Here is a 25,404-nt window from a genome sequence, read left to right as displayed (position 1 = left end):
ATTCAGCTATAACTAATATAACAGGCCTGGGGCTTTTGGAAAATAGTGATTATGAAGTTAATAATGGCAACTTGGGAGCAAAGGAGTTGTATTTTGCTTTTCATGTTTACTTGAATAGCAAGTAGAATGATTTGCTAGGGAGAGTATAACACCTCAGACTGGGAGCTCTCTGGTTGGGAGGAGGGGTAATTTAAACCAAATTAATGCGTAGAGGGAATCCAGCACCAAGCCTTTGATGAAAGCAAATGAAGCAGCAGCACCACCAACACCTCCATTTCCCCCAAAGAATGAAATGTATTTATGTTTCTCTAGTCTGTACTTATTTCCTGGAAGTATTCTCTAAGATTGTCAGATTCCTTTTTGGACTCTAGATATTATTATTATTATTATTATTATTATTATTATTATTGTGTGTGTGTGTGTGTGTGTGTGTGTGTGTTTTAACTGGTTTTATAGAGAAAGGGAGGTGACAGAGGTAGAAACATCAATGATGAGAGAGAATCATTAATTGGCTGCTTCTTGCACACCTGGTACTGGGGATCCAGCCAGAAACCTGGGCATGTGCCCTGACCAGGATAAGAAGCATGAACTCCAGGTTCATAGGTTGATGCTCAACCACTGAGCCCCACCAGCTCGAGCTAGATATTTTTATTTGAATCATCCATCATTACTGTGGAAAATACTCAATCCTTTGAGAAGTATGAGATTCCTGTGACCTTTGTGTTAGTGAAATGACATTCCCAAAGACAATGATCACAATTGTTAATGCTCCAAAGCTCATGGAACAATAGTGTTAACAAACACATTCACTTACCATATGAGCCACTGGCTTGCTCAACCTCTTTCCTTTTCCTCTATCTTCCTATATTTCCTTTTCTCTCTCTAATTCTCTGTCTTGTGCTTTCCATTTTCTCTTTTCTGATATCCCATCTCTGTCTTCCTTTTTTGTAAATTGCTTGCCTTTGTCCCTCCCATCTTTTTTTCTTTTCTTTCCCCCTTTCCCATCTTCCCTTTCATCTCCTTTCCTTTATCATGCCTGTCTCTTTTTCCTTATTCTTTCTTCTCTTTTTGTCCCTGTCCTCTTCTCCCCCTCTCGGACATGAATGACCTTAACCTAAAATGGGTGTAACATGAAAATAAGTATTTGTTCCCAGTTTTTTATTTAAAATCAAAATGTTAAATCTCATAGGCTACCCTCACAAAACAACCAAGTTTCTTTTTTATTACCAAAAGGCCTGTGATTGTACCTTTCTAATTTTAAAATCAAGCACATGAAATATTTGTTTTTCTTTTAAAACACACAGGTTTTAATTATATTTCAAACTGTTACTCCATGTGGCCCTTGGCTGTAATTTGTTTCCTGTGGGTCATGCCTGGCAATATGAAAAAGATCTTGCCCCTCAAGTGCATTCTAAGTAGAACACATGACAGGGAAATTAGTATTAAAAAACTTGGTATACCAACATCCAACCTTTTATTAAAATGAGAACAATGATAAATATTATTTCTTTGATGTGTCTCTTAGCCCACTATCCACCAGGAATTCTTCACAATAGCAATCAGTAGTTACCAGGCTAGCAATTCTCAGGCTTTGATTAATTCTCAGGTCTTGTCTCACTTACCCTATAGTTCTTGATAGTGAATGTCCCCTGGAGGGTTCTTTTTTTCCCTTTTATACACAGAAAAGAAATATTTTCCCTTCACCTGAATCCACCAGGAAGCGTGTGGGATTTAAGCAGCTCTGTTTCCCCTCAATGTGTTAACTCTCTGAGACTTGCTTAGTCATTTATAAAATTCGACCACAAGACTTGCTGCTTTTCGTGATGATCCATCAAAGGGAAAGTCAACCACACTTTGTAAGCTGTGTGGCTTTGTTCCTAGAGCTGACAGGATCTCCTGACTGAAAACCACATCGAACCTTAACTTTTGCGTCTTGCTTCATTATTTCCAGCAGAACATAATGTCTGGCTTGTGTGTGGAATTTTTTGTTTGTTGTTTTGTTTTAATTCCTCCAGATTTTATGAAAGATAATTTTTCCTTCCTTGATAAAGGAATTCATTTATTATGAATGCATTTCTAATTCTCAAAAACCTAAACTGTACAAAGCTAATACTATAATAGGCTAGTTTTTCAACATTTGAAATAGAAAACTTGAATAAATGAATATTAGACTACATTTTTTCCCTGCATGCTATCACTTTTGATAAACCACTATTTGCCTAAGGAAATGTGTAGTAAAACATCTATAATAATTTTTATTACACTAGAAATATTAGTTTGTCCATTTTGTGTGTGTGTGTGTTTGCAGAAATTCCATCTTTCAGTTCCTTAGTCAGTGCTTATGGAACTAAAAGTAATGTTTCCTGTATTTGAGTATTTATTTGAGCCTGGCATTTTACAGAATTATCTTGTGATCTTTTAAAAAAATATTTTTTTATAGATTTCAAAGAGGAAGGAAGAGGGAGTGAGAGAGAAACATCAATGATGAGAGAGTATCATTGATTGGCTGCCACCGACATGACCCACACTGCGGATGGAGACCACAACCTGGACATGCACCCTGGCTAGGAATCAAACGGTATCTCTTGGTTCATAAGTCAATGCTCACCTACTGAACCACGCCAGCTGGGCTCTCATGTGATCTTCATAACAATCTGGTAGAAAGGTGAAGTTGGTGTTATTCTCTGTATAGATTAGGAATCCAGCCTTTATAGATTAGGAAGCAAGCATTTTGGCATTTGCCTGAGGACTCAGGGTCAAATGTGTTAGAGTTAGGACTCACTCTGCATTCCTCCATCACTGTTTCTCCCACTCTGGGGCTCTAAGAAGACCAATGAATAACATGTCTCTTCTTTGCCCTGATCTGATTAAGATGAGAAGTAAGACAAAAGAGGAAACAGGATATTAAAATATTATACTTATAACTTATTAGCAGATATAGGTTTATATTTATGGGCTTATACTTCCAGAATTAGGTAGACCTACCCTCCCAGCTACAGACAATGTTGGATAGCTACTAAAGGGACCTATCCCTTTAAAACTTAAATCCTCGAGTAACACAGCAGAGGTATGTTCCTGTGGGAAGCCTGACTTCAGAAGATTAAGAGCTGGGCTATGTAACTCCTGTTAGTCTCCCTAGCACCCTAAAGATATAACTTACCCTACTTCCATAGTGAGGAGCAAGGGGTGGGGTCCAAGGGCTGAAGAGGTTAAGGGCAATTTCTCCCTATGGATTACGGAGAAGGGGAAAGAGTCATTCCTCCTCTCACCATACCACCTCTCAAATAGATTATTGTATTTCAAACATTGAGATAACCTTTCCTTCCACCACCCTGGCCAGCAACATTCTCCTGCCCCTATCTTATTATCCTTATCCTCAGTGACACAAGCCAGAAACCTAGGCATCTTTTTTTCATTCCTTTATTTTATCCACCCACTATATTCAAGCTATCAGAAAGTTCTTTTATTTACTCTTGAAAATAGATCACAGGTCTCCATTTTTCTCCATGTCAACTGGCATAACTCCAGACCAAATCACTGTTATCTTTCACCTAGGTCAGTGGTCGGCAAACTCATTAATCAACAGAGCCAAATATCAACAGTACAATGATTGAAATTTCTTTTGAGAGCCAATTTTTTTTAAACTTAAACTTCTAATGCCATTTCTTCAAAATAGACTCGCCCAGGCCATGGTATTTTGTGGAAGAGCCACAAGGGGCCAAAGAGCTGCATGTGGCTCGCGAGCCACAGTTTGCTGACCTTGGACCTGTTAATTGAATCTGCCTCCTAATGGGTTTACATCTACTCTTAACTATAATATTTCCCACACAGAATGGGCATAGGAAGGTGGGGCCAGATTATTGAGGAATTTTTTATTCTAGTCACCTTCTCTTCGAAGACAAAGAACAATAGGAGACCCATGAACAAGAAAGGGAAATATATCTGAACTGCCTTGCACTTGTCATCCATGGGAGCTTGGGTAGATGACCTGCTCTATTTACATGGTAACACGTTGTCTTCGCATATCTTTGGGAAGGCTGGAGATAAGGCATTCAGCGGTATTTTCATTGGGTGAAAATTATTTGGCTTCAAGCTTGCTTCTGGGTCTTCCTACTAATTGCAGTGGAGGACATAGCCAATTATTACACTGCTAATATAATTTTTTAAAAATTAATACAGGGAAAAACTGATATCATTTGGACTAACCAAACCAGAGAAAAATTAATAGCAATAAGTAACATTTATTGAGTACCATATTTTTTCTGTGTATAAGATGCTATTTTTTTCTAAAATCATTAGACTGAAAATCGAGGTGGGTCTCATACACAGAAGTCAGCTGAGGAAGGAGCCATGTAAGTGCATAGCTGCCCATACCTTGTCAAACAGGCTTCCTGGAATCACTAGCCTTATTGTTACTGACATCAGCTGCCTTAATTGGAGGTGGAGGTGGAGAGTGAGCAGATGCAACAGGTACTGGAGCGTTCTGAGCCCATAAAGATGTCAAAAAAAAAAAAAAAGATAAATATCTGTAAGCGACTCTTTTACTCTGCAAAATTTAAACTGAGTGTAATCAGCTATGCAAAAGAGCATGGAAAAAGAACTGCAGAGAGACAATTTGGACCTCCTTTCACTGAGTGTATGATCAGACAATGGAGAAAACAGGAAGAACAATTCTTTAAGATGCCAAAAAAGAAAAAAAGCCTGAAGAGGAAAACTAACAAAATGTTTAAAATATTGATTAATTTTGGGTTGGAAAAATGGTGGGCGGGGGGCGGGACATCTTATCCTAGGGTCATTTTATACACGGAAAAATACGGTCTATTCTATGTGCTAGAGATTTAGTTACTTCAGTTAATCCTCATAAAGCTCTGTGAGGTAAATACCATTGCTTTCCACATTTTACATATGAAGAAACTGGACTTTAAAAAAAACAACATTTTATTAATTTTTTTACAGAGAGTAAGGGAGAGGGATAGAGAGTTAGAAACATCGATCAGCTGCCTCCTACACACCCCCTACTGGGGATGTGCCTGCAACCAAGGTACATGCCCTTGACTGGAATCGAACCTGGGACCCTTCAGTCCATAGGCCAAAGCTCTATCCACTGAGCCAAACCGATTAGGGCAGAAACTGGACTTTTGAGAGGTTTAGTAACCTGCCAAGTATATACAGCTAGTAAGTGTCAGAGCCAGATTGCAAACCCAGGTTGTCTGACTTGTGTCTAGCCTCTATGCTTTTGCTATTATGGGAGCTATTAAGGATTATACTCATGTTATGCTCATATATTCGAGGTCATAATAGTCTTTTTTTGTGAAAGAAGGTAGCTCTTTGACAGAATATGAAGTTCAAAAATCTATTAGAATGCCTTTCAAAGGCTGTGTTAGCAATTCACATTTGTTGACATCAGATGATATCAGTTACAAAGATCTCAGCAATTGTATCATGTTAGGAGAGATTGGGACAAGGTGTCTCAAGTAGTGCCTGTTGAAGGCAAATAATAATAGTAGTAATAGCAAACATTTATAAGGAGCACACTATGTGCCAGGCCTTAACTTAAGCACTTTTGCACATACTAATTCATTTATTTCACACAACAATTGTATAAGGTAGGTCTACTATCAATCCATTGTACAGTTGAGGAAACTGAGATACAGAGAGGTTAAGTAACTTCCCTAGGATCACACAGCTCTTAAGATGGAGAGCCAGGCCTTGAACCCAGATAGTTTGGAGCCACAATTTGTGTTCGTAAGTACCACAACCTAGTGCCTCCATTATGTGTATAAACAATGAGTAATGAGCTATTCAGCATCTTTTCACAATACCCTTTACCAAAGTTATAGGACAACATTGACATAAAATACACAGTTGATATTTTTGGAAACTGGGTTGTGAATGTGCAACATGGATAGTTTCTTTAAAAATGAAAACATTTTATTTTTCATCACAACTGGACAGTTCTAGAACTTGTTGAGATTTGTTTACATCATTAGCAATCAACTGGAGGAAACTGTTAACAGAGTTCCCAAGATATTTTAGAGATACTGATAGTTTTCAAGGCAGAGCTGGAGCACACTATGTTATTCTCTGAAAATCTTATAATTGCATATATCCATTGTAAAGTAAGATATGCACTCCTGTCTGTGAGAAAAGACCTGGAGCTCTGGAGTATTAGAAGCAAGCAAATTATCCTAGAATAAATCACATATTTCTTTTTACTCTGAAACATTTTGGAAAGTATAGGTAGACTGTAAGTAGGGCATCAAAGTTATAAACATAACAGTGATTTATTGGTTCAAAAGCTCTTTGCTGTTTGACTGGAGGGGAAGCCCTTTAGGTACACTTATTGCTTTAGTCATGGATTGGCTTGATTGCTAAGGAAAGACATCCACGGGAGTAATAACAAATGGTAAGTGGGATAAGAGAGAACATCTCAGAAATAATATGTAGGGAAATCTCACAGAACTCAAGGCAGGAAGTAAATCAAACCTTTTGGGGACAGGACTTGGAAAATGGAGAGTTTTAATGCCTCTAGTTTGATTACATTTATTCTGAATGTGGTTGTATATTTTGTGTCTTTGTATCAGCATTTAATAACATGGTCAGTGTCCCTGAGCATAAATGGCTAATTCTTCAAAATAGAGTAGTATGGTGAAAAGAGTCCAAGCTTTATACTGAAGCTTCTCTGAGTTAGCACTTCAGTTCAGTTACTGGTAAATTACATACATTTTGTAAGTTACCTTCTTTTCACCTCAGGTTCTTCATGTATACCATGGCACCAGCCATACTCACCTTGCGTGGCTGTTGTGATTAGTATATGCATGTAAAACCCTGGCACAGATACCAGGTTTATGGTGGGCTTTGAAGAATCATCCAGTTCCAAAATCATTTCAGTTCCTTGGCAATTTAAACAGATCACAAGCCTCATTTAGTACCTCTTTTAAAGCCTAACTTACCACATCAATGCTGGAATAATTGGTATGATGCTGTCTGCTTTATGTTTGTCTATTGGCTTAGAATGAAAGTCAAAGTCATGAACTGTCTGTTGCTACAAAGCCAGATTGTGTTGCTGCTCTTTCTTTAAGGCAAGTTTTAGTGTCAGGAGAATTCTGACCTGTTTTTTCTGGATATATCTATGTCTTAGTCCATTCCATGTCCATGTCCATGTCCATATCTATATCTACATATTTGGCTAATATTTTGAATTTAGTGTGAAGGAAGGGCTTAGTGGAGAATTTTCTAAGGAATACATACTATTTATGAGGCCTCAATATGAATCATCTGCTCATGATAGATATGGTCTATGACATTGTTTCCTATAAAAAAAAGCATGCCATTCCTTAAATTCTATTTCACAAATGTGCACTGAGTGCTTAATATCAACCAGATATGGTTATAATAGTATAAGGCCACATTGCATCAACCACCACCAGAAATTGTCTTTATGACAATATTGGTTAGAATCTATGTCTAAAAGCTATAATTCACCTTTATACTGTAAAAGGGAAAAATTATGAAATATTCCACTCCAGCAATTCAAATGATACCTCACCACCCACATGCAAGGGGACCAGTAGCTCCTAATTTTAGAAAGTTGTTTCAGGCTTTGCCTCCCACCAAATGCTCTGAACTTCCCAGTCTTCTTTGAAATAGTATGCCTAGATTGTTCCTCTCTTGCTTGCCCTCTGACTGACTGTATTTTATATGTTCTTGGCTTTCTGATTTGGTCTTCTTTTCAAATGCTAAATTTAGGAGGCTAAATTTAGGACCACAAGACAAAGAGCAATAGGAAAATTTTCATTCCAACTATAAGTCTTTGCTAGTTGCTGTGGATCTGGACCCAAGTTGTCCCAAGTTTTCATAATTCAGGTTAAGACCACTTGGCCTATAAAATCTGAGTGTGTTGTGGAGATTAGGAAAATCAAGCAGTCCTCTATGAATATCCAGCCTCTATTGCCTGTGACCTTGGGTGTATTGATTAACAGCTCATTTCTGTATGTGTGAAATTTCTACATGTGGTTCCCAGGGTGTTCCCCAGTAGTTGAGCTAGGCTGGACTTAATTTTTTAAATATATATTTTATTGATGTTTTACAGAGAGGAAGGGAGAGGGATAGAGAGTAAGAAACATTGATGAGAGAAAAACATTGATCAGCTGCCTCCCACACACCCCCTACTGGGGATGTGCCCACAACCAAGGTACATGCCCTTGACCGGAATCAAACCTGGGACCCATCATTCTGCAGGCTGATGCTCTATCCACTGAGCCAAACCGATTTCGGCTGGAATTAATTTTTAAGGTAAAGAGTGTTATACCTAGGGTGATAATGCTTAAAAAACAAACAAACAAACAAACAAACAAACAAAAAAAAACCATCTCAGGGCTCTTTAGACTTCTGCTATATCCTGCTAAAAGTATGGGTTGTGCCCGACCAGCATGGCTCAGTGGTTGAGCATTGACCTATGTACCAGGCTGCTATAAATCTTGTCTCTCTCTTTTATTGGCAATCCAATAGTATGACAACTTCTATCTTTTGGAGGGCATTTTTGAAGTTACAGCACTTTTTTGAATGGTAATTCCATTACTCCAAAGTAACTATGCTAATTAGTCCTGTTCCTCCACCTCTTTTCTGCATGTCATTTTCTCATGTCATGATAAAATCATTTATAACATATAGAATATAAGATGACACTATTTAGTGGTAGTGTGAGTACACCAAAACATAATCAATTTCCTATTGAATATTTATTTTTCAAAATTTCCTTATCATAAATTCCTAGAAATGAAATTACTGTATTGAGAGAATAAAAGTCTTAAGGGATTTTGCTACTTAATGCCAAATTGCCCTCTCTATATTGCACTAATTTGTATTCCCACCAGCAGTGTATAAAAGTAAACTTTTCACGAAAACTTTTAATAAAGATAGGTATCTTTATATCTTAAATTTTATTGAAAAAAAACTACCCGTTGTTGTAATTTGATAGTTTTTACGTATTTATAGTCCATAAATTTTTTTCTTTTGTTAATTTTCTATTCCTATCCATTGCTTATTTTTCCTCATTGATTTGTAAGAACTGAACACTTTGTCAGCCATACATGTTTAAAAACATTTCCTGATTTTATTTTACTTTTAATTCTCTTTGTATCATTTTTGAGGTACTGAAATTACCTTTTATTAATTTTATTAACCAGATTTATCAGTCTTTTTCTTTATGCTTCCTTCCTTTGGTCTTATGGGTAGAAAGACTTTTCCCCTTGTATGCCATGTCTCATACTCTATGAAAAACATAGAGTATGTTTTATGGAATGAATAGGGGCTCTTTGCATCTACACGTTTCCTCATTTGTATGTTCTAAAAACATAATTACAGTTGTGGACATTTTCAGACTTGATGAGTTTGGGCATTTGGCTATAAAGGACACAAAATGGAATTGAGATTGTGGTTAAAGCCACCACTCGTATAGGTTAAATGGTGCTCAAGACTAGTTCTTGGCTTAATCATGAACAATGGGGAATTTTACTATAACAGTAAAACGCTGGGAGAGAAGTCTTAAATACATAGGGGATAAAATGGATCTTATGGCACCCGCTCTTACCAGTCTCTTTGGGGCTGGCTGGGATTGCTGAGTGTAATGAACCTAGCTCTTCTTTCAAGGACCTGAAAGCTCAGACTGCAGAAGTTGGTTCTTTCTGCAATCTTCATTGACCTTGCAGGTGGGACCCCTTTTGTGCTCTGGGCCATAACATTCAACTCAGGAACTGACAAAAGAAGCTGCACGTGCGAGATCTAGGTCAGAAATGTATGCAGGTACTGTTCTCTATGTCGTGGGCACAGTTCTATTGCTAAAAAGCAAAAAATGCTTTTGGCCCTGTGACTTTGTCTTTTTAAATATTAAAAATTATAGCTGATTGTCACATGCAAAAAATAGGTCTGTACAAAAGGCACTCAGAAGATCCTTGGACTTCTGAAGAGCGGTTATAATACAAATGTCTGAGATAGGAAAATATTATGACATAAAAATGCTAAAAGCTAGAAGAGTCTATCACAATCAAAAGAAACTCATTCCAGATTGTAATGACCTTATTAAAGAAGCCCTTACTTTATTAGAAAACTCTACTACCATTGTAAATAATTTCTTAATCTTTTGATCCAAGGGAGATGAATTAAAAATTGGACACCATTGTCCATGTGATATTTCATTATAAAACTAGAAGCATTTGCTGGTTTCCTATTCAAGTTTACATTTTCAGCAATAAATAGACTCAATGTTTCTACATTTTTTAAAAATATATATATTTTATTGATTTTGTACAGAGAGAAAGGGAGAGAGATAGAGAGTTAGAAACATTGATGAGAGAGAGTCATCGATCAGCTGCCTCTTGCACACCCCCTACTGAGGATATGCCCGCAACCAAGGTACATGCCCTTGACCGGAATCGAACCCGGGACCCTTGAGTCCCCAAGCCGACGCTCTATCCATTGAGCCAAACCGGTTTCGGCTGTTTCTACATTTTTATTGATCCTCTTTCCTCCTTACCTGGCATTCTATGGAGCTTTGCTTGTGAGTGTGGTAAACTCCTGAAGATCTCAGGTTAAAAATTACTGAGCAGAGTCCTTTATCCTTACCTAAATAGTCTCTATTTTCCATTCTAACTCCTTTCCCTAATAAATAAATATTCATGCATGGGATAGGGGTTCCCTGAGCTCAGTCTGCACCCTCACTCACCTGCCTGCCCACCTGATCACCCATAGCTGCCTCTGCCTGCCTGCCTGATCACCCCTAACTGCCCTCCTTGCCAGCCTGATCTCGCCCCCAACTGCTCTCTTCTGCCAGCCTGATCATCCCTAAAGGCCTCTGCCTTGGCCCCCACCACCATGGGTTTGTCTGGAAGGAAGTTGGATGTCCAGAAGATGGCCAGTTGACCCGGTCTAATTAGCATATTGCCTTTTTAGTAGCATAGATAGATTATATAGGATAGGATTTCTTAAATGCGGGGCTGGGAAGCCTTTTTCATCAGGTGGAGATGCTCTTGGAAGACAAAAACACATAATCCCTATATCTGGACTGATAGCCAGCCATATGCACTATACTGCCAAACTGGTCATTAAAAAATTAAACTGCTTTCTTATACCTTAGCTGTTGCCCTTAAAATCCCTCCTCAGCTCCCACCTTAGGCTCTGCCTTTGCAGTTCAACCAGATTAGGTTCTGATTGGTCTGTTTCTATGCCAGTCAGAATCTCTGGGCCTATTAACGGATCTGATCAGAGAGGTGAGATTTATTAGCAGCCCCAGTGGAGGCCCGAGAGAAAGAGAGGTGCGGCTGCTGACCAGGCCCAGATCAAAAGAAAGAGACAAGTGCTGATCAACAGCTGCCATGGAGGCTACAGATCAGACCCTGCTTCTGTCTCCAGGCCTCTCTTTGGGCCTGATCCGCAGCCCCCTTGGCAGTCAGTGCTGGGTCAGGACACCTGCAGGAGCGGTGGTCAGTGCTGGGTCATCACATCAACCTAGCACTGACTTCCTTTTCATCAAGCCTTTGGTCGTTTTAGATGCTACGGACCCTGGGTTTTTATATATTAGGATACACACACACACACACACACCCACCCACACACACACAATTACTTGGGAGATTTTTTTTTTTTTTCCTGATCTTCAACTAGTTGTGGTTCTGGCTGTGTGTTTCACAATGGTTTGTTTCCCCCACTATTACACTAACTTGTGGTCACTGCTTGGCTAGCAAAACCTATATTTTTGCTATCTTTTGTTTTTGAACTTTCATACCAATGCCCATTATTGATAGATTCAACTTGGGATCTGGTGGAGCCCAAACACGGGCATTTTGAAAAACCTCAACCAATTCTCACATGCAACCAGGGTGGAGAACCACTGATTAAGTCATCACAGGATGCATCTCACCTTGCTTAATAAATTGATTTATCAGCCTTCTTGTCTTTATTTTTATTTTTATTTTTTTTTGGATGTTCAAATCTAATCTTTTTTTTTTAAATATATTTTATTGATTTTTTTGCCCCCCACCCTCACTCCCATACATACCCTCCCTCCCCAGAGTTTTATGTCCATTGGTTGTACTTATATGCATGTACACAAGTCCTTCGGTTGATCTATTATCTCCCCCAGATCTTCCTCCCCTCCCCACTGTAATTTGACAGTCTGCGTGTTGCTTTACTGTCTCTATATCTGTCTCTTGGTTCATCAATTTATAATGTTCTTTATCATCCACAAATGAGTGAGGTCATGTGGTATTTCTCTTTCATTGATTGGCTTATTTCACTCAGCATGATGTTCTCCAATTCCATCCAGGTTGCTGCAAATGATGAGAATTCCTTCTTTTTTATGGCAGCATAGTATTCCATTGTGTAGATGTACCATAGTTTTTGGATCCAATCATCTGCTGACGGGCACCTAGGCTGTTTCCAAATTCTGGCTATTGTATATTGTGCTGCTATGAACATAGGGGTGCATATATCCTTTCTGATTGGTGTTTCTAGTTTCTTGGGATATATTCCTAGGAGTGGGATTACTGGGTCAAATGGGAGTTCTATTTTCAATTTTTTGAGGAAACTCCACACTGTTCTCCACAGTGGTTGCACCAGTCTGCATTCCCACCAGCAGTGCACGAGGGTTCCTTTTTCTTCGCAACCTCGCCAACACTTGTCGTTTGTTGATTTGTTGATGGTGGCCATTCTGACAGGAGTGAGATGGTACCGCATTGTTGTTTTGATTTGCACCTCTTGGACAATTAGTGACTTTGAGCATGTTTTCATGTGCCTTTTGGCCTTCCTTCTGTCTTCTTTTGAAAATATTCTATTTAGGTCCAGCCTTCTTGTCTTTATATATAGACTTTCACCTTCATCTCATTCTCCCCATCCCAGTAAATGGCATTTCCATCTATACCGTTTCTCAAATTAAAACCCTGAGATTCATTCTTCTGTCTCTAGTCTTCCATCCCCAACTAATCATCCATCAGGAAATAATATAGACTTAATTTTCAATATATTCATCTAATTCTCCTTACCTCCATTGCCTTTCTTCTAACCCAGACCAACCCCTCACTTTACCTGGATCACTGAAATGTCCTAACTGGATTCCCCTATTCCAATTATGTGTCATTTTCCACAAAGTTCTTAATTTTTAAAAAAATGGGCTTTAAATTTTTATTAAAATATGTTTCAAACGTTTAGATAAGAATAGACCACCTATGTTTATAAAATCTTAACATTGTGCTTATTTGCTTCAGTTGTTTATTTTTAAAGAAGGAAAGTTTGTGTTAACATTCAAGCCTCCTCTCTCCCTCCCCCTGATGCCATTTCCTCTCTTCCTCCCTAGAGGTAACCACTTATATACATTTAGAGTTTATTATTCCCATGCATGCTTTATAATTTTGCTTCATATTTGAATCAATATATAATACTTAGTGTTGTTTTAAAATATTGGTACTATTATAAAGAGGTTATCAGATTGCAACTTGTTTGTTTCACGTAACATGCTTTGATACTTGTTTATGATAATACAAGTAGCTTGTTTATCATTTACATTGTGTATTATGCTATCTAAACAAAAGATCATAATTTGTTTCTTTTTCTACTGACCAACATTCAAAGGTTTTCAACTTTTTCTTTTCATAATTGATGTTGCAGTAAACATTTGTGTATCTGACTTCCGTACATGTGCAGTGTCTCTAAATATATACCAAGGCATGAAATTCAGGGCCGTCGGGCCTTTTCAACTTTTCTATATTTTGTATAATTGCAGTACATACCATCTTAAAAAACACACTGTTATTTTAAAAAATATCATAAAGCACTTACCAATATGTCTGTATGAAGCAGTGAACAAGAGAGACAAAATCTCTATTGTCTTAAGTCATACCTACTGGTTGGAAGGGAACAAATGAACTAATAAGATAATTTAAGAAAATGCTGAGTGCTGGATAATGAGTCATGCAATCCTCTGTTTTAAGATCTTTAATGGTTTTTTATTGAATTTAGGATGAATATAACTCTTTCCCAAGCCTGTAAGATTGGCATCTCTCCCATTCTCCCCTTTACTGTGTATGCTCTCACCACATTGACCTTTTAATTTGGGGAACTTGCTTATTTCTGCTTCAGGACCTCCTGGAAAGTTCTTTCTACCATTCTTTGGCAATTCTTATTCATGATTCAAGCCACAGCTTTACTTGTTCTGTTTTCTGAGAGAAAGTTGATATTTCCTAACAGAAAGTCTATGTTCAAATTTCTCTAATTGTCCCTTCCAAGAATTGTGTAACATTTTTCAATGAAGGATTACACATTTTATTCAGATTCCAAATCTCTTCAGTCTTCTTTACACCAGCACAGCTCGCATGCTTTATTTTATTTTTATTTTAAATATTTTTCATCTCTCACTATATTGACATTTGTGAATAGTCCAGGTCAGGATTTTGAATGACCAACAGCCTGCATTTTTCTTAGTTTTCTTGGTGATGTTGTGTCCTTTCCATGGGATCTCATCAGGAGGTACAAAATCTTCTTTTGTCTCATTAATGATGATGTTACTTGTTTAAGGTGGTGTCTACTAATCTCTTCATGATAAAGACATCTTTCCTTTTGAATTTAATAAGGAATCTTTAGGGTGTCACAATGAGATTATGTTAATATCCTGTTTAACAACAAACTTTCATCCAATGGTATTAGCCTGTATTGATGGTACTGCCTTGTATCTATTATTATTTTGGTAGTTACAATAAATAGGTATTATGTAATTTCACCATTCCTTCTACATTTTTTAACTGACATTCTAAAAAGAAGCATTTTAACTCTTTCTTCCCCACTGCACTTTTAAAAATTATTTTAAAAGTATCACTATGGGCTCAGAGGTTTGTTTTTTACTGAATCATTTGACTAAAAAGTAAAGTAGTGTTTTTCTGAATATTTTTTCATAGTGCTTAATATATATTTATTATGTATTTTTATATGATACTTCATAGCCAAGTATCTATATGAAATAACACATTTTAATAAATAACATAGTGTGGAGTTCCTTTAAAAACACTTGTCCCCTCCCCAATTTTGACATGTAGTCAGGATTAAAGTTCCTCTGTTGGCTAACAATTATGGTAGTGATTTGTTTTCATTTATATTTCTTTAGTGAATTCAACATGAAGTCAATTCTGTTATTGTTATTAAAAATTTGTAGGCTAAAGTTGCACTTGATAAGGTACCTTACACAGAAATACAGGGGTAGGAAAAATAGACTTATAGCTGTTTGTATGGTAAAAGACATGCAGGTTATGATTATTGCAATAGCTTTATTAACTATTTCATGTAGTCACAACTGTAAACCTACTTTTACCCACCCTTGTACATTTCTCTCTCCTTTCTGATTGCATATTGCAGTTAATACTCTCTCTCTGTCTTATTTTTAGGATAGAAGATTCAATGATGAAATCGACAAGCTAACTGGATACAAGACAAAATCACTATTGTGCATGCCTATCAGAAGCAGTGATGGTGAGATTATTGGTGTGGCCCAAGCGATAAATAAGATTCCTGAAGGTGCTCCATTTACTGAAGATGATGAAAAAGTAAGATTTCATGCCTTTTGTGACTTTCATTCTCCTTCTTGGTTACTGATTGTTATTCTCCCCGAAAAGGACAGAAATTGTGTGAATAGCTGTTGGATTACCCCATTCATGAATCAAAGAGCTTTTTCTCATGTTATACAAAATGTAATGGGAGCTTTTTATATTTTACAGAATGTGGTATAATTGAAAATAATTACTTAGTCTTTTTCTTAGCTTGCTTTTCATAACAAGCCTCCATAATATTCTTATTATCCCTGGTCTTTATCTTCCTTATACTAAATAAGCTTTTCAATCACGGATCACATCATTACCACACGTGGTTCAATGGAAAACAGGGGAGATAGAAAGATTACTGTGTTTCAGAAACTCAGCACTTTCAGTTATATTTTTATAACAACTACAAAGAACTGTTTTCTCAGTTCTTATATAAAAGCCCTAATTAAATGAATATTAATTATTATTTCAAATTGCTAATAAAAAACATTATTTTTATTCCTGAAGAGCAATTGACCTTGGTAGAAGTGATGTACTTTTTGTACATAAATTTGAAGTTCTTTTACCAGTAGCTTATTCCCCATCTCATATTACAAGAGACTTTTCCAAGAGCTGAAGTTCTGGTTTTAAAGCTCTTACCTTCAGATAAAATAGAATCGGGTGGGATATTTTTAAAATTTGTGGTAAAAGCAAATCTCAAATTAGTTTGTTTAATTTTAATGAATGCCATAATCCTATTTGATTAAAAAAGACACTTTACACCCCTATGTTCATAGCAGCACAATTAACAATAGCTAAGATTTGGAAACAGCTTAAATGCCCATCAGCAGATGAGTGGTGTGCATGCATATAAGCCTAACCAGTGGTCATGGACAGCAGGGGGTGGGGGCATATGTGAGGAGGGGTTTGGGATGGGAATGAGGGGATGAGGACAATTATATGATAACATAATCAATAAAGAAATAAAAAACAAAACATAAAAAACAGTGGTACATCTACACAATAGAATCCTACGCTGCTATAAAAAAGAAGGAACTTTTACCATTTGCAACAGCATGGGTGGAACTAGAGAGCATTATGCTAAGCAAAATAAGCCAGTTGGAGAAAGATAAACATCACATGATCTCACCCATTTGTGGGATATAATGATCAACATAAACTGGTGAACAAAAATAGATCCAGAGACAAGGTAGCACTGAACAGACTATCCAACCTCAGAGGAAGTGGGGGAGGGGGGGTGTTAGAGATCAACCAAAGGACATTTAGGCATGCATATTAGCATAACCAATGGACACAGACACTGGGGCTTGCCCTTGTGGGTGGGAGTGGCTGGAAGGGGTGTCAATTGGGGGAAAAAGGAGACATATGTAATATTTTAAACAATAAAAAATGTACAAAATTAAAGAATATATTACCTTGAAAAAAAAGACACTTTATAATTTAACCTTATAGATATGAGGTAGCTATTTGCCAATGCTAATTACTAATTAAATTAATGCAAATATCTGGTACAAAAGGTCAACATAACATATGATTATAAGGAAACAAGATTTTTAAGTGAAGAGAGTCCTTTATTAAGATCATTTCTGTAGTTGAATTTGAACAGCCCAAATCCTAGAAAAGGTTTATAAACCTATAGAGCCTGATAGGGCCTCAGACAATTTCCTACCAATTCAGTGAATGAGGAAAATGTGCAAGGCATGTGTGTTGGTGTCATGGAAGCATAGAGAGAAATCTCAAACGTGTTTCTCCATCCTGGAGCTGCGCAAGCCAGAGGTAGGTTCAGCAATGAAATGTCCAGGACAGGCTATGGGTGCCTAGGAAAAGGAGGATTAGTTTCAGTTGAAGAATCTTAAAAGGCTCTTGAAAGAGATGGCATTTGATCTGAATTCTGAAGAAATGATAGGCCTTCATAAGACATCTCAGGTGAGAAGGTGAGGAATGTAGAAACTGATAAAATGTAAGTCACTGTGCAAATGTTTCCATGGGATGTAAAAATTTCCTTTTGTGGGTTTTGTACAAAAGATGAGAGAGCCCTGTAATAATGTGCCTCTTATAGGGATTTGGATAGAAAGATGTGAGCTGTGTGCCTTTCCACAAACAACTACATGCCTATGGCATCTTCCAAACATAATACTTAGATGTAGTCCTGCCTTCACTCTGCCCTTGTTATTGAGTCAGATCCCATTATTTTTTTAATTCTAATTTCTGATTTCATTCATGTTAGATTTGTTTTCTGAAATTTTTCAGTGGATTTATACTTATGAGCTAGGGTTTCATGAGCTCTGCATAGTCTGTGCAGGGGTTTGTACCTATCTTGAACAGCATCAATGTTTAGCTCTGCTGAGTTCATGCTTGGCTAAGGACAAGCACCCTGCTTTGGGTGAGCCACTTACTCTCTGACTCTCGGTTTCTTCACCTGTTAATTATGCTATCCACCATTCTACAGCATGAGAGTTAAATAAGACCATACATGACAAATACTTTTAAATAATATAAGAAAGAAGGCAAGTGTAGGACATACATTTTTATTTTTGAACTTCATTTTCTCCAACGAATTTATAAAGGTTCTTCTATTTTTATTATTTATCTCCAGGCAAGTTATTTCTTAGATTCAACCTCATTTGAGTATTTCCTTGCTCCAAACGCGTTTTTCTCCTCTGTAAGAATCCCATGTTCCCACAGTGGCATTCTATTTCCCAACCTTTCCAATTCCCTCTCCTGATTAAAAAACCTTACTCTAGTCTCACTTCTCAGAAGAAGCCTTACCAGTTAGGGCAGGCAGATTGTGTTTTTCTCAAATTCTTTACCTGGTAATTGTTCTTTTCTGCAAGGAATCTATATATTACTAGAGGCCTGATGCACAAAAATTCATGCAAGAGTAGGCCCTCCTTCTTTCGGTTGCTGGCACCGGTTTCCCTCTGGCATCTGGGACCCAGGCTGGCTTCCCTCTTGTCCCAGCTGCATCAGGAAGGATGTCCAGAAGATGTCCAGTCTAATTAGCATATTACCCTTTTATTATTATATTGATAGATAAAACGAACAGGAGGTGAGGAGGAAAAGTGCAAAACCTAGAAATCATTAACTGGAAAGAACAGGCACTAGATACTTCTTTCAAGTAAGAGAAGGTGTTGTGTCATAATGGTGGCATACAGGCCAAATGTGTGTCTACCAGGGTTGAAATTTTACCTTGGCTAGAGCCTCTGTAACCACAGGCAAGTTATTTAGCCTCCCTGTGCTCCAATTGCCTCCTCTTAGGAGATAGGTAATAATAATAATAATAATAATAATAATAATAATAATAATGGGATTAAATGATTACAGGGGAAGGACTTGGAAGAGTGCCTAGCACATAGTAAGTCCTTATAAAAGATTAGCTTTTACTGACATCCCATTAATACATGTGAGATATAGTCAGGTCTCAGTTAAAAAATTACCTCTGTATAGCCCTAGCTGGCTTGCTCAGTGGATAGAGCATCAGACTGCAGACCGAAGGGTCCCAGACCAAATTCCTGGCAAGGGCATGTACTTCTGTTGTGGGCCCTCTCTCCTCCACTCTCTCTGAAAAATCAATGGAAAAATATCCTCGGGTAAGGATTAAAAAACAAAAATCTCTGTACAAATTTAAGTCTGTAGGTTTTTATTAATCATAATCTATATGCCAGTTCCACCTTTGGAATTTCAACAATGAATTGAGAGATACACTTCTTTATAAATTCACAGTTCTCTTGTGTGATTGTTAATGTATGCACTGTCTTACTTGATTGTACAAGGTTATGCTTCCACTGATTTGTATTCTACTTTTTAATGTGAAGTTATTTCTTGCATATATATCTACACATCAGTGTAGTCTACAGTGCTATTTCTAGGGATTATAAAGTTTTCTCTCTTTTTCTTTTTCTACATGGCCTCGTTTGCTTAGTCATTGTCCTATTACTGGAAATTTGGGTTGTTTCCAGTTTTCACAAATACAAATAGCCCCTGAATGAACATCTGGAACAAATTACCTTTATCTTTTATGTTATTTCCTTGGAGTATACTCCAAAGACTGAAATTACTGAGCCAAAGGGCAAGAAGAGGTTTATAGCTCTCATTTCACGTTACCAAATAGCTTTCAGAAATATTGATTCTATTTCTAATGGTAGTAGCACACAGGTACCTATTCTTGCAGAGTGCTGCCATCTTCATTCAATTCACATTTTGAAACTCAAATTACTTTTCCTTAGTCAGCCAGGCAAGCTTCAAACAACCTTCTCCCACATACACCAGTAGAAATTCCAGCAATAGTAGTTTCAGTGTTACCTACAAGTAAGAAAACAAGGAAGGGAAGTGGAAGCCTGGTGCTTAGTGTTAGGTAAGGGCTTCAGATCAGATGGCCTTCAAGGCAGATTCAGCCTTCATCCTGCTGTCCTTGAGCAAGCTGCTCAAACCTTAAAAATATATATATATAATTGATTTTTTGGAGAGGGAGAGAGTTAGAAACATTGACGAGAGAAACATCAATCAGCTACCTCCTGCACACCCCCTACTGGGGATGTGCCTGCAACCAAGGTATATGCCCTTGACTGGAATTGAACCTGGGTCCATTGAGTCCAAAGGCCAACGCTCTTATCTACTGAGCCAAAGGGTTAGGGCTGCTCAATCCTTTTTTAAAAAAAATTCTCACCTGGGGATATATTTATTGATTTTACGGAGAGAGATCGAGAGAGAAATATTGATGTTAGAGAGAAACATTGATCGGTGCCTCCCGTAAGCACCCTGACTAGGATGGAACACACAACCTAGGTATGTGCCCTGAACTGGAATCGAACCCACAGCCTCTTGGTGGATAGGATGATGCTTCAAATAACTGAGCCACCTGGCCAGGGCAATCAATCCCTTTTTACTTTAGAACTTCCATAACAGGGTTGTTGTGAAGAGTAAAATAGATAATAGATGGAAAGTGCTTAGAGTAGTACTAATTATCATTCAATATGGTTCATGAAATCTCATGGTCTATTTCAAAGCCAAACTTCCCTTTTAATGACATTAAAATCATTATGCTCTTTAAAGTTTTTGCATAATTAGCAATAATTTAATCGAAGTGGTTAGAGTATTGTATGAAATATAGTCTGTCATGTGCACATGTTAATAATTTAAGTTACATCCCAACAAATTACGTGTTTGCTAATTCATGTTGTAAGTGCACCCAAAGGCAGGTCATACAGAAGAGATGATTGGAATTTCCTGTTTCACTTCATGGGTTTGCAGCAAATGTGCCTGTTTTCCGGTGATATGTACAAGCTAGCTGACTGGGGTGGTATGAGATTCAATTAATTTGTCATTTCATTATTCCTGGGTGAGAGAAGGGAGGTATCTTTTGCAGAATAAAATAATGAGGCCTGGATGGGAGCAGACACTTGTTACCTATTAAGATGTACGGGCACTTCAGATGAAACCCGGTATCTGGAAATGAGCACAGGCTCTTATGCAGGCTGCCTATCCCTGGGCCCCAAGGAGCCATTTCTTACTGCCGTGTTGCACGAAGAATATGTGCACTGCAATTACTTTCCAAGTCTGACGTACACGTAGTTGTGGCTTGAAGTTGTTCTTTGTCTAATCTCTATAGGGTTTCTTTAGCCTATGCTCACCTCTCTCCAGTGCATTATTTGGAGTGTTCAGCTATCTTTCTGCTCTCTTTGCTGTCAACATGTTCAGGCACTCTGCATAGCTGGGATGCAGCAACTGAGCTTGGCTGCCTCCGGACTGGCCCCATCCCAGGAACCTGTTATGGGTGACCCTGCCCTGCCCATTGGTGTTAAGGAAAGTGCATGGATGATGCTAATGCGTATCACAGAAGCTAGAGTCTTGTTATTTGCAACAGGGCTGAGACTCAGAAGATTTTACAAACACTTGGCCTTACATTTTTAAGTTGTTCCTGACTGTGCAAAGCCCAGGATCCTGGTGAGATGTCAAAGCTGCAAAAGAAATTCAATTCATTTTAGTTAGGAGAATGGATGCTGAATACATCATGCTCATAGGAGTTACAAATTACTGGTCCCAGAAGACTGAATGCAGCTCACAGATATGTGACTTGCATGGAATTTGACTGGCATGAGATTGATTTTTCTTTAAAAAAGTATATATTTGTTTTGATTTCAGAGAGGAAGGGAGAGGGAGAGAGAGATAGAAACATCAATGACAAGAGAGAATCACTGATTAGCTGCCTTCTGCTGGTGGAAAGGATTAATGGGGAAAGAAAGAGGACATCTGTAATACTTTAAACAATAAAGATAAAGCTTTTTAAAAAGTTGTTTAAAAAGCTTGTTATATATGTGGTAGTGGGATTACAACCACTCTGTCAGGCAAATTCATGTGCTTTTCAATTATACTCCATTGTCTTTTGGATATTCAAATGCTAAACAAGCAGTGAATTAACTACTTATAAGAAGTGGCCTTTGGGTTCTTAGCATTTTTCTGCCTCTATTGCAATTAACTCAGATTTGCAAATCTGTTGCAATAAAATTGTAATTAATAACCAGTGTTTAGCAAAAAGGTTTTAAGAGTCTCGATAGATGGCTCATAATTGTAAGTTATATTTGACCAGTAAGATTTCAGTCCTGGAAAAATTTGGATCGAATTCTCGTCACTTGTTGATTGCAACACTTTTAAACTGTCTAGTCATTGCACTCTGCCTTTTAACAGCTACTCCCTGGGTCCCATATAGTCACCATGAAAATCCAAGAGCCTCAGAGACCCATTGTTCATGTTCTGTATGTCCACTGGCCTATCTCTGACCAGGAGATTTGAAACAAGCAAGATTTACAAGACTATTCCCAACACTGTATCTGTCAGAACTCAGTTTAAACATCAGGAGATTTTCTGTTGGAGAAGAAATATTGTAGACTTCTGTTCTCTTCCTCCTCCCCAGCTAGAGTCTAACCTCGGGGTAAGAAGGAAAGGCTGCCTGCCGGGGCCCAGCTTTGGGTTAACATTCAAGAACTGGTTACCCTTCTCCTGATTTGGTCTTGTGCTGCCCACTGACATACCTTTACTTACATTCTTACCTAATTGCACAAAATCCTCCTCTTCTTCACACTCTTTCAAGGCTTCAATTAAATTCTGTCATCTCAGACTTACCGTAAGTAGGACTATTCTGACAGTGATTGTTATTTGTCCTTAATAGTAGTTCTTAATATTTTATAGTTTAACTTTTTTTTTCCTGCTGTCTCCAGTGACTGCAGTTAGATTTTTGACTAACCATTCATGGAGAAAATAAATAATGACCAAATATTCAGGAATTTTAAAAAATCATTAACACAACAATTGACAAAATGAAGGGCAATATCTACACAGTGTATTTTGTATTTCAGATGCAAATAATATGCACTATGGCTGCAGATTTACAGGCCCCTTGTGAAAATCCTGATGTCCTCAGATGGTTAAAATGCTGGCATTTGTAATTCCCTGCTTCCTTAACATCTCTTTTTATGTTTGTAAGAGTTATCAAGGAAATGATAAGTGTTTAGATATAGCATCCTTTCTATCTCTTTTCATATATTTGTAGAACATTGTCAGGTAATCTGCATTCACCAGGTTCATGAACTAATAAACTTCATTAGTTATAGGACTATAACTGTTGCAAAACAAAATGGGGAAGATTTTGAGTGACCATGGATACAAACATCATTTTAAATGGCTGAATAGTGTTTTATTATGTGGAAAACCATGCATTCATTCACTGTTTATTGTGTTTCTACCTACTTTTTTTCGAAGTACTATTCTAAGTATTGGGGTTAAACTGATGAATAAGATAGACAAAAATTCCTGCCCTCTCAGAGTTTACATTTTTGTGGTGAAGACAGACAATAAACAAAGTAAATGTGTAAGTAAATAACATAACTTCAAGTAGTGATTAGCTATATATAATTTTAAAAATTGAGATAATCCAACATTTTTTTCTGTAGCTTTTATTCATGTGATTGTGCTTAATTAAATCTAGATAATATCAAAAAGGGTTTAGGTAGAATAGGATCTTTTATTAGAGAGTAAGATTTGCTCCAAAGTGCTCTCTAAAATAGCTATGATAAACTGATGAACTCTTCAACTGAGTCCATTTCTTCCACTGAACTCCAGCCGTTCACTGAAGGTGTGCTTCCCTCTAGACCAGTGGTTCTCAGCCTTTCTAATGCCGCAACCTTTAATACAGTTCCTCATGTTGTGGTGACCCCCAACATAAAATTATTTTCATTGCTACTTCATAACTGTAATTTTGCTACTGTTATGAATCGTAATGTAAATATCTGTGTTTTCCGATGGTCTTTTGCAACCCACAGGTTGAGAACTACAGCTGTAGAGCCTAAGAGGAGTTTGGTGCATTCTGACATTCAGGGGCCATTACACCCATGGCTTTTAATTGTTGGCAGAAAATGAAATAAACTTTTCTGCAAGAAGTGTCAAGCCACTTCTAAAAATGCAAAAATGAGCAAAAACCTGTCTTATAAATTCTATCTCTGACTTGTACAGGGCTTGGATGATTTGCAATCACAGCTTTGAAATAAATAAGCACTTGTTGGCAGAAAGAATTATCATTGAAGAACTAGGACAGGGTGTTGTAGGTTCTTGTTTACTGGAGATTTCAAATTAAGATTACAACTGTCTTCTTTGAATAACTAGTTTAGTGTTGCTTCTTTTTATCTCAGAATGCTGAAATACTTGAATTGGAATTTTGAAAACTTAAATCAAATTATTTTTTATTAAAAGTGAAATTCAGTAGAATTCCAAGTATACTTAGCTATCTTTGAGTTGAGCATCTCTATCTTTCTTGGTTTATTTTCCTTTCCTTTTATGATAAGATTATTTTCTAATTATCAAAGTAACACAAGCTCATAAAAATTTGCAAAAACCAAAATCACCCACAACCTTAACTTTCAGAGATAATGCTGTTAGAATTTTTGGTGAATTTCTTTATCCTAATTTATTTTTACCTATAAATAAAGGTATATTTCAATAATTTGCATCAAGTAGTACACATAGTATTTTATCATGCTTTAAGCAATTCTTCAAGGATGCAATTTATATGTTTATATTATATTTACTATGTAATTATGTAATAGTTTAATTATTTTATTCCTTAGTTTGTAGGTTATTTCTAAAATCATGTTATAAAATTATAATGAATGAACTTCTTTATAAATAAATCTTCGGCCACATCTTAAGATAGCTATATTGAATTGCTGTTTCGTAAGCTAAAAACATTGGTAATTTCTTATGGTTCAAACTGATGTCTAGAATTACTGGGTCAAAGAGTTTGAAAGTTAATTTTTTATGACAGTCTTATTGACAAATATTTCACATACCATACAATTCACCCATTTAAAATGTAATCATTTTCAGTATATTTGTAGAGATGTATAACTATCACCACACTCAATTTTAGAACATTTAATCACCTATTAGCAGTAACTCTCCATTTGCCTCCAGATCTCTCAGACTACCGTCTATGGATTTATCTATGGGAAATTCATATAATTGGAATCATACAATATGTGATTCTTTACAACTGGCTTTTTCCCCCAGTTAATATAATGTTTTCAAGATTTGTCCACAGTGTGGCTTGTATCAGTATTACCTCATTTCCTTTTGTGGCCAAATATTTCATGATATGTATCTATCACATTTTATTTATCTAATCTTCAGTGATGAACATTTGCATTGTTTCCACTTCTTAACTATGTATGAATTATGCTGCTATGAACATTCACATATGTTTTTGTGTGAACATAAAGTTTTTTTTTTGTTTTTTTTTTTAATATATATACCAAGGAGTAGAATTGCTGAGTCATAT

General features: G+C 37.0%; 1 protein-coding gene across 1 annotated transcript in view; it reads left to right on the top strand.

The window, feature by feature from the left end:
* The window catches only part of PDE11A (phosphodiesterase 11A), a 256,941-nt gene that overhangs the window by 16,767 nt on the left and 214,770 nt on the right, over positions 1–25,404 (top strand). The window contains exon 2 of the mRNA XM_084893080.1: positions 15,426–15,584. Within this exon, the coding sequence (XP_084749206.1) occupies positions 15,426–15,584 (159 nt within the window). The remainder of the gene's footprint in view (positions 1–15,425; positions 15,585–25,404) is intronic.

This window comes from Pipistrellus hanaki (genome assembly GCF_964339955.1).
Source record: "Pipistrellus hanaki genome assembly, chromosome: 8".
In the NCBI taxonomy this organism is placed as follows: domain Eukaryota; kingdom Metazoa; phylum Chordata; class Mammalia; order Chiroptera; family Vespertilionidae; genus Pipistrellus; species Pipistrellus hanaki.
This window is presented reverse-complemented; position numbering and strand designations above follow the sequence as displayed.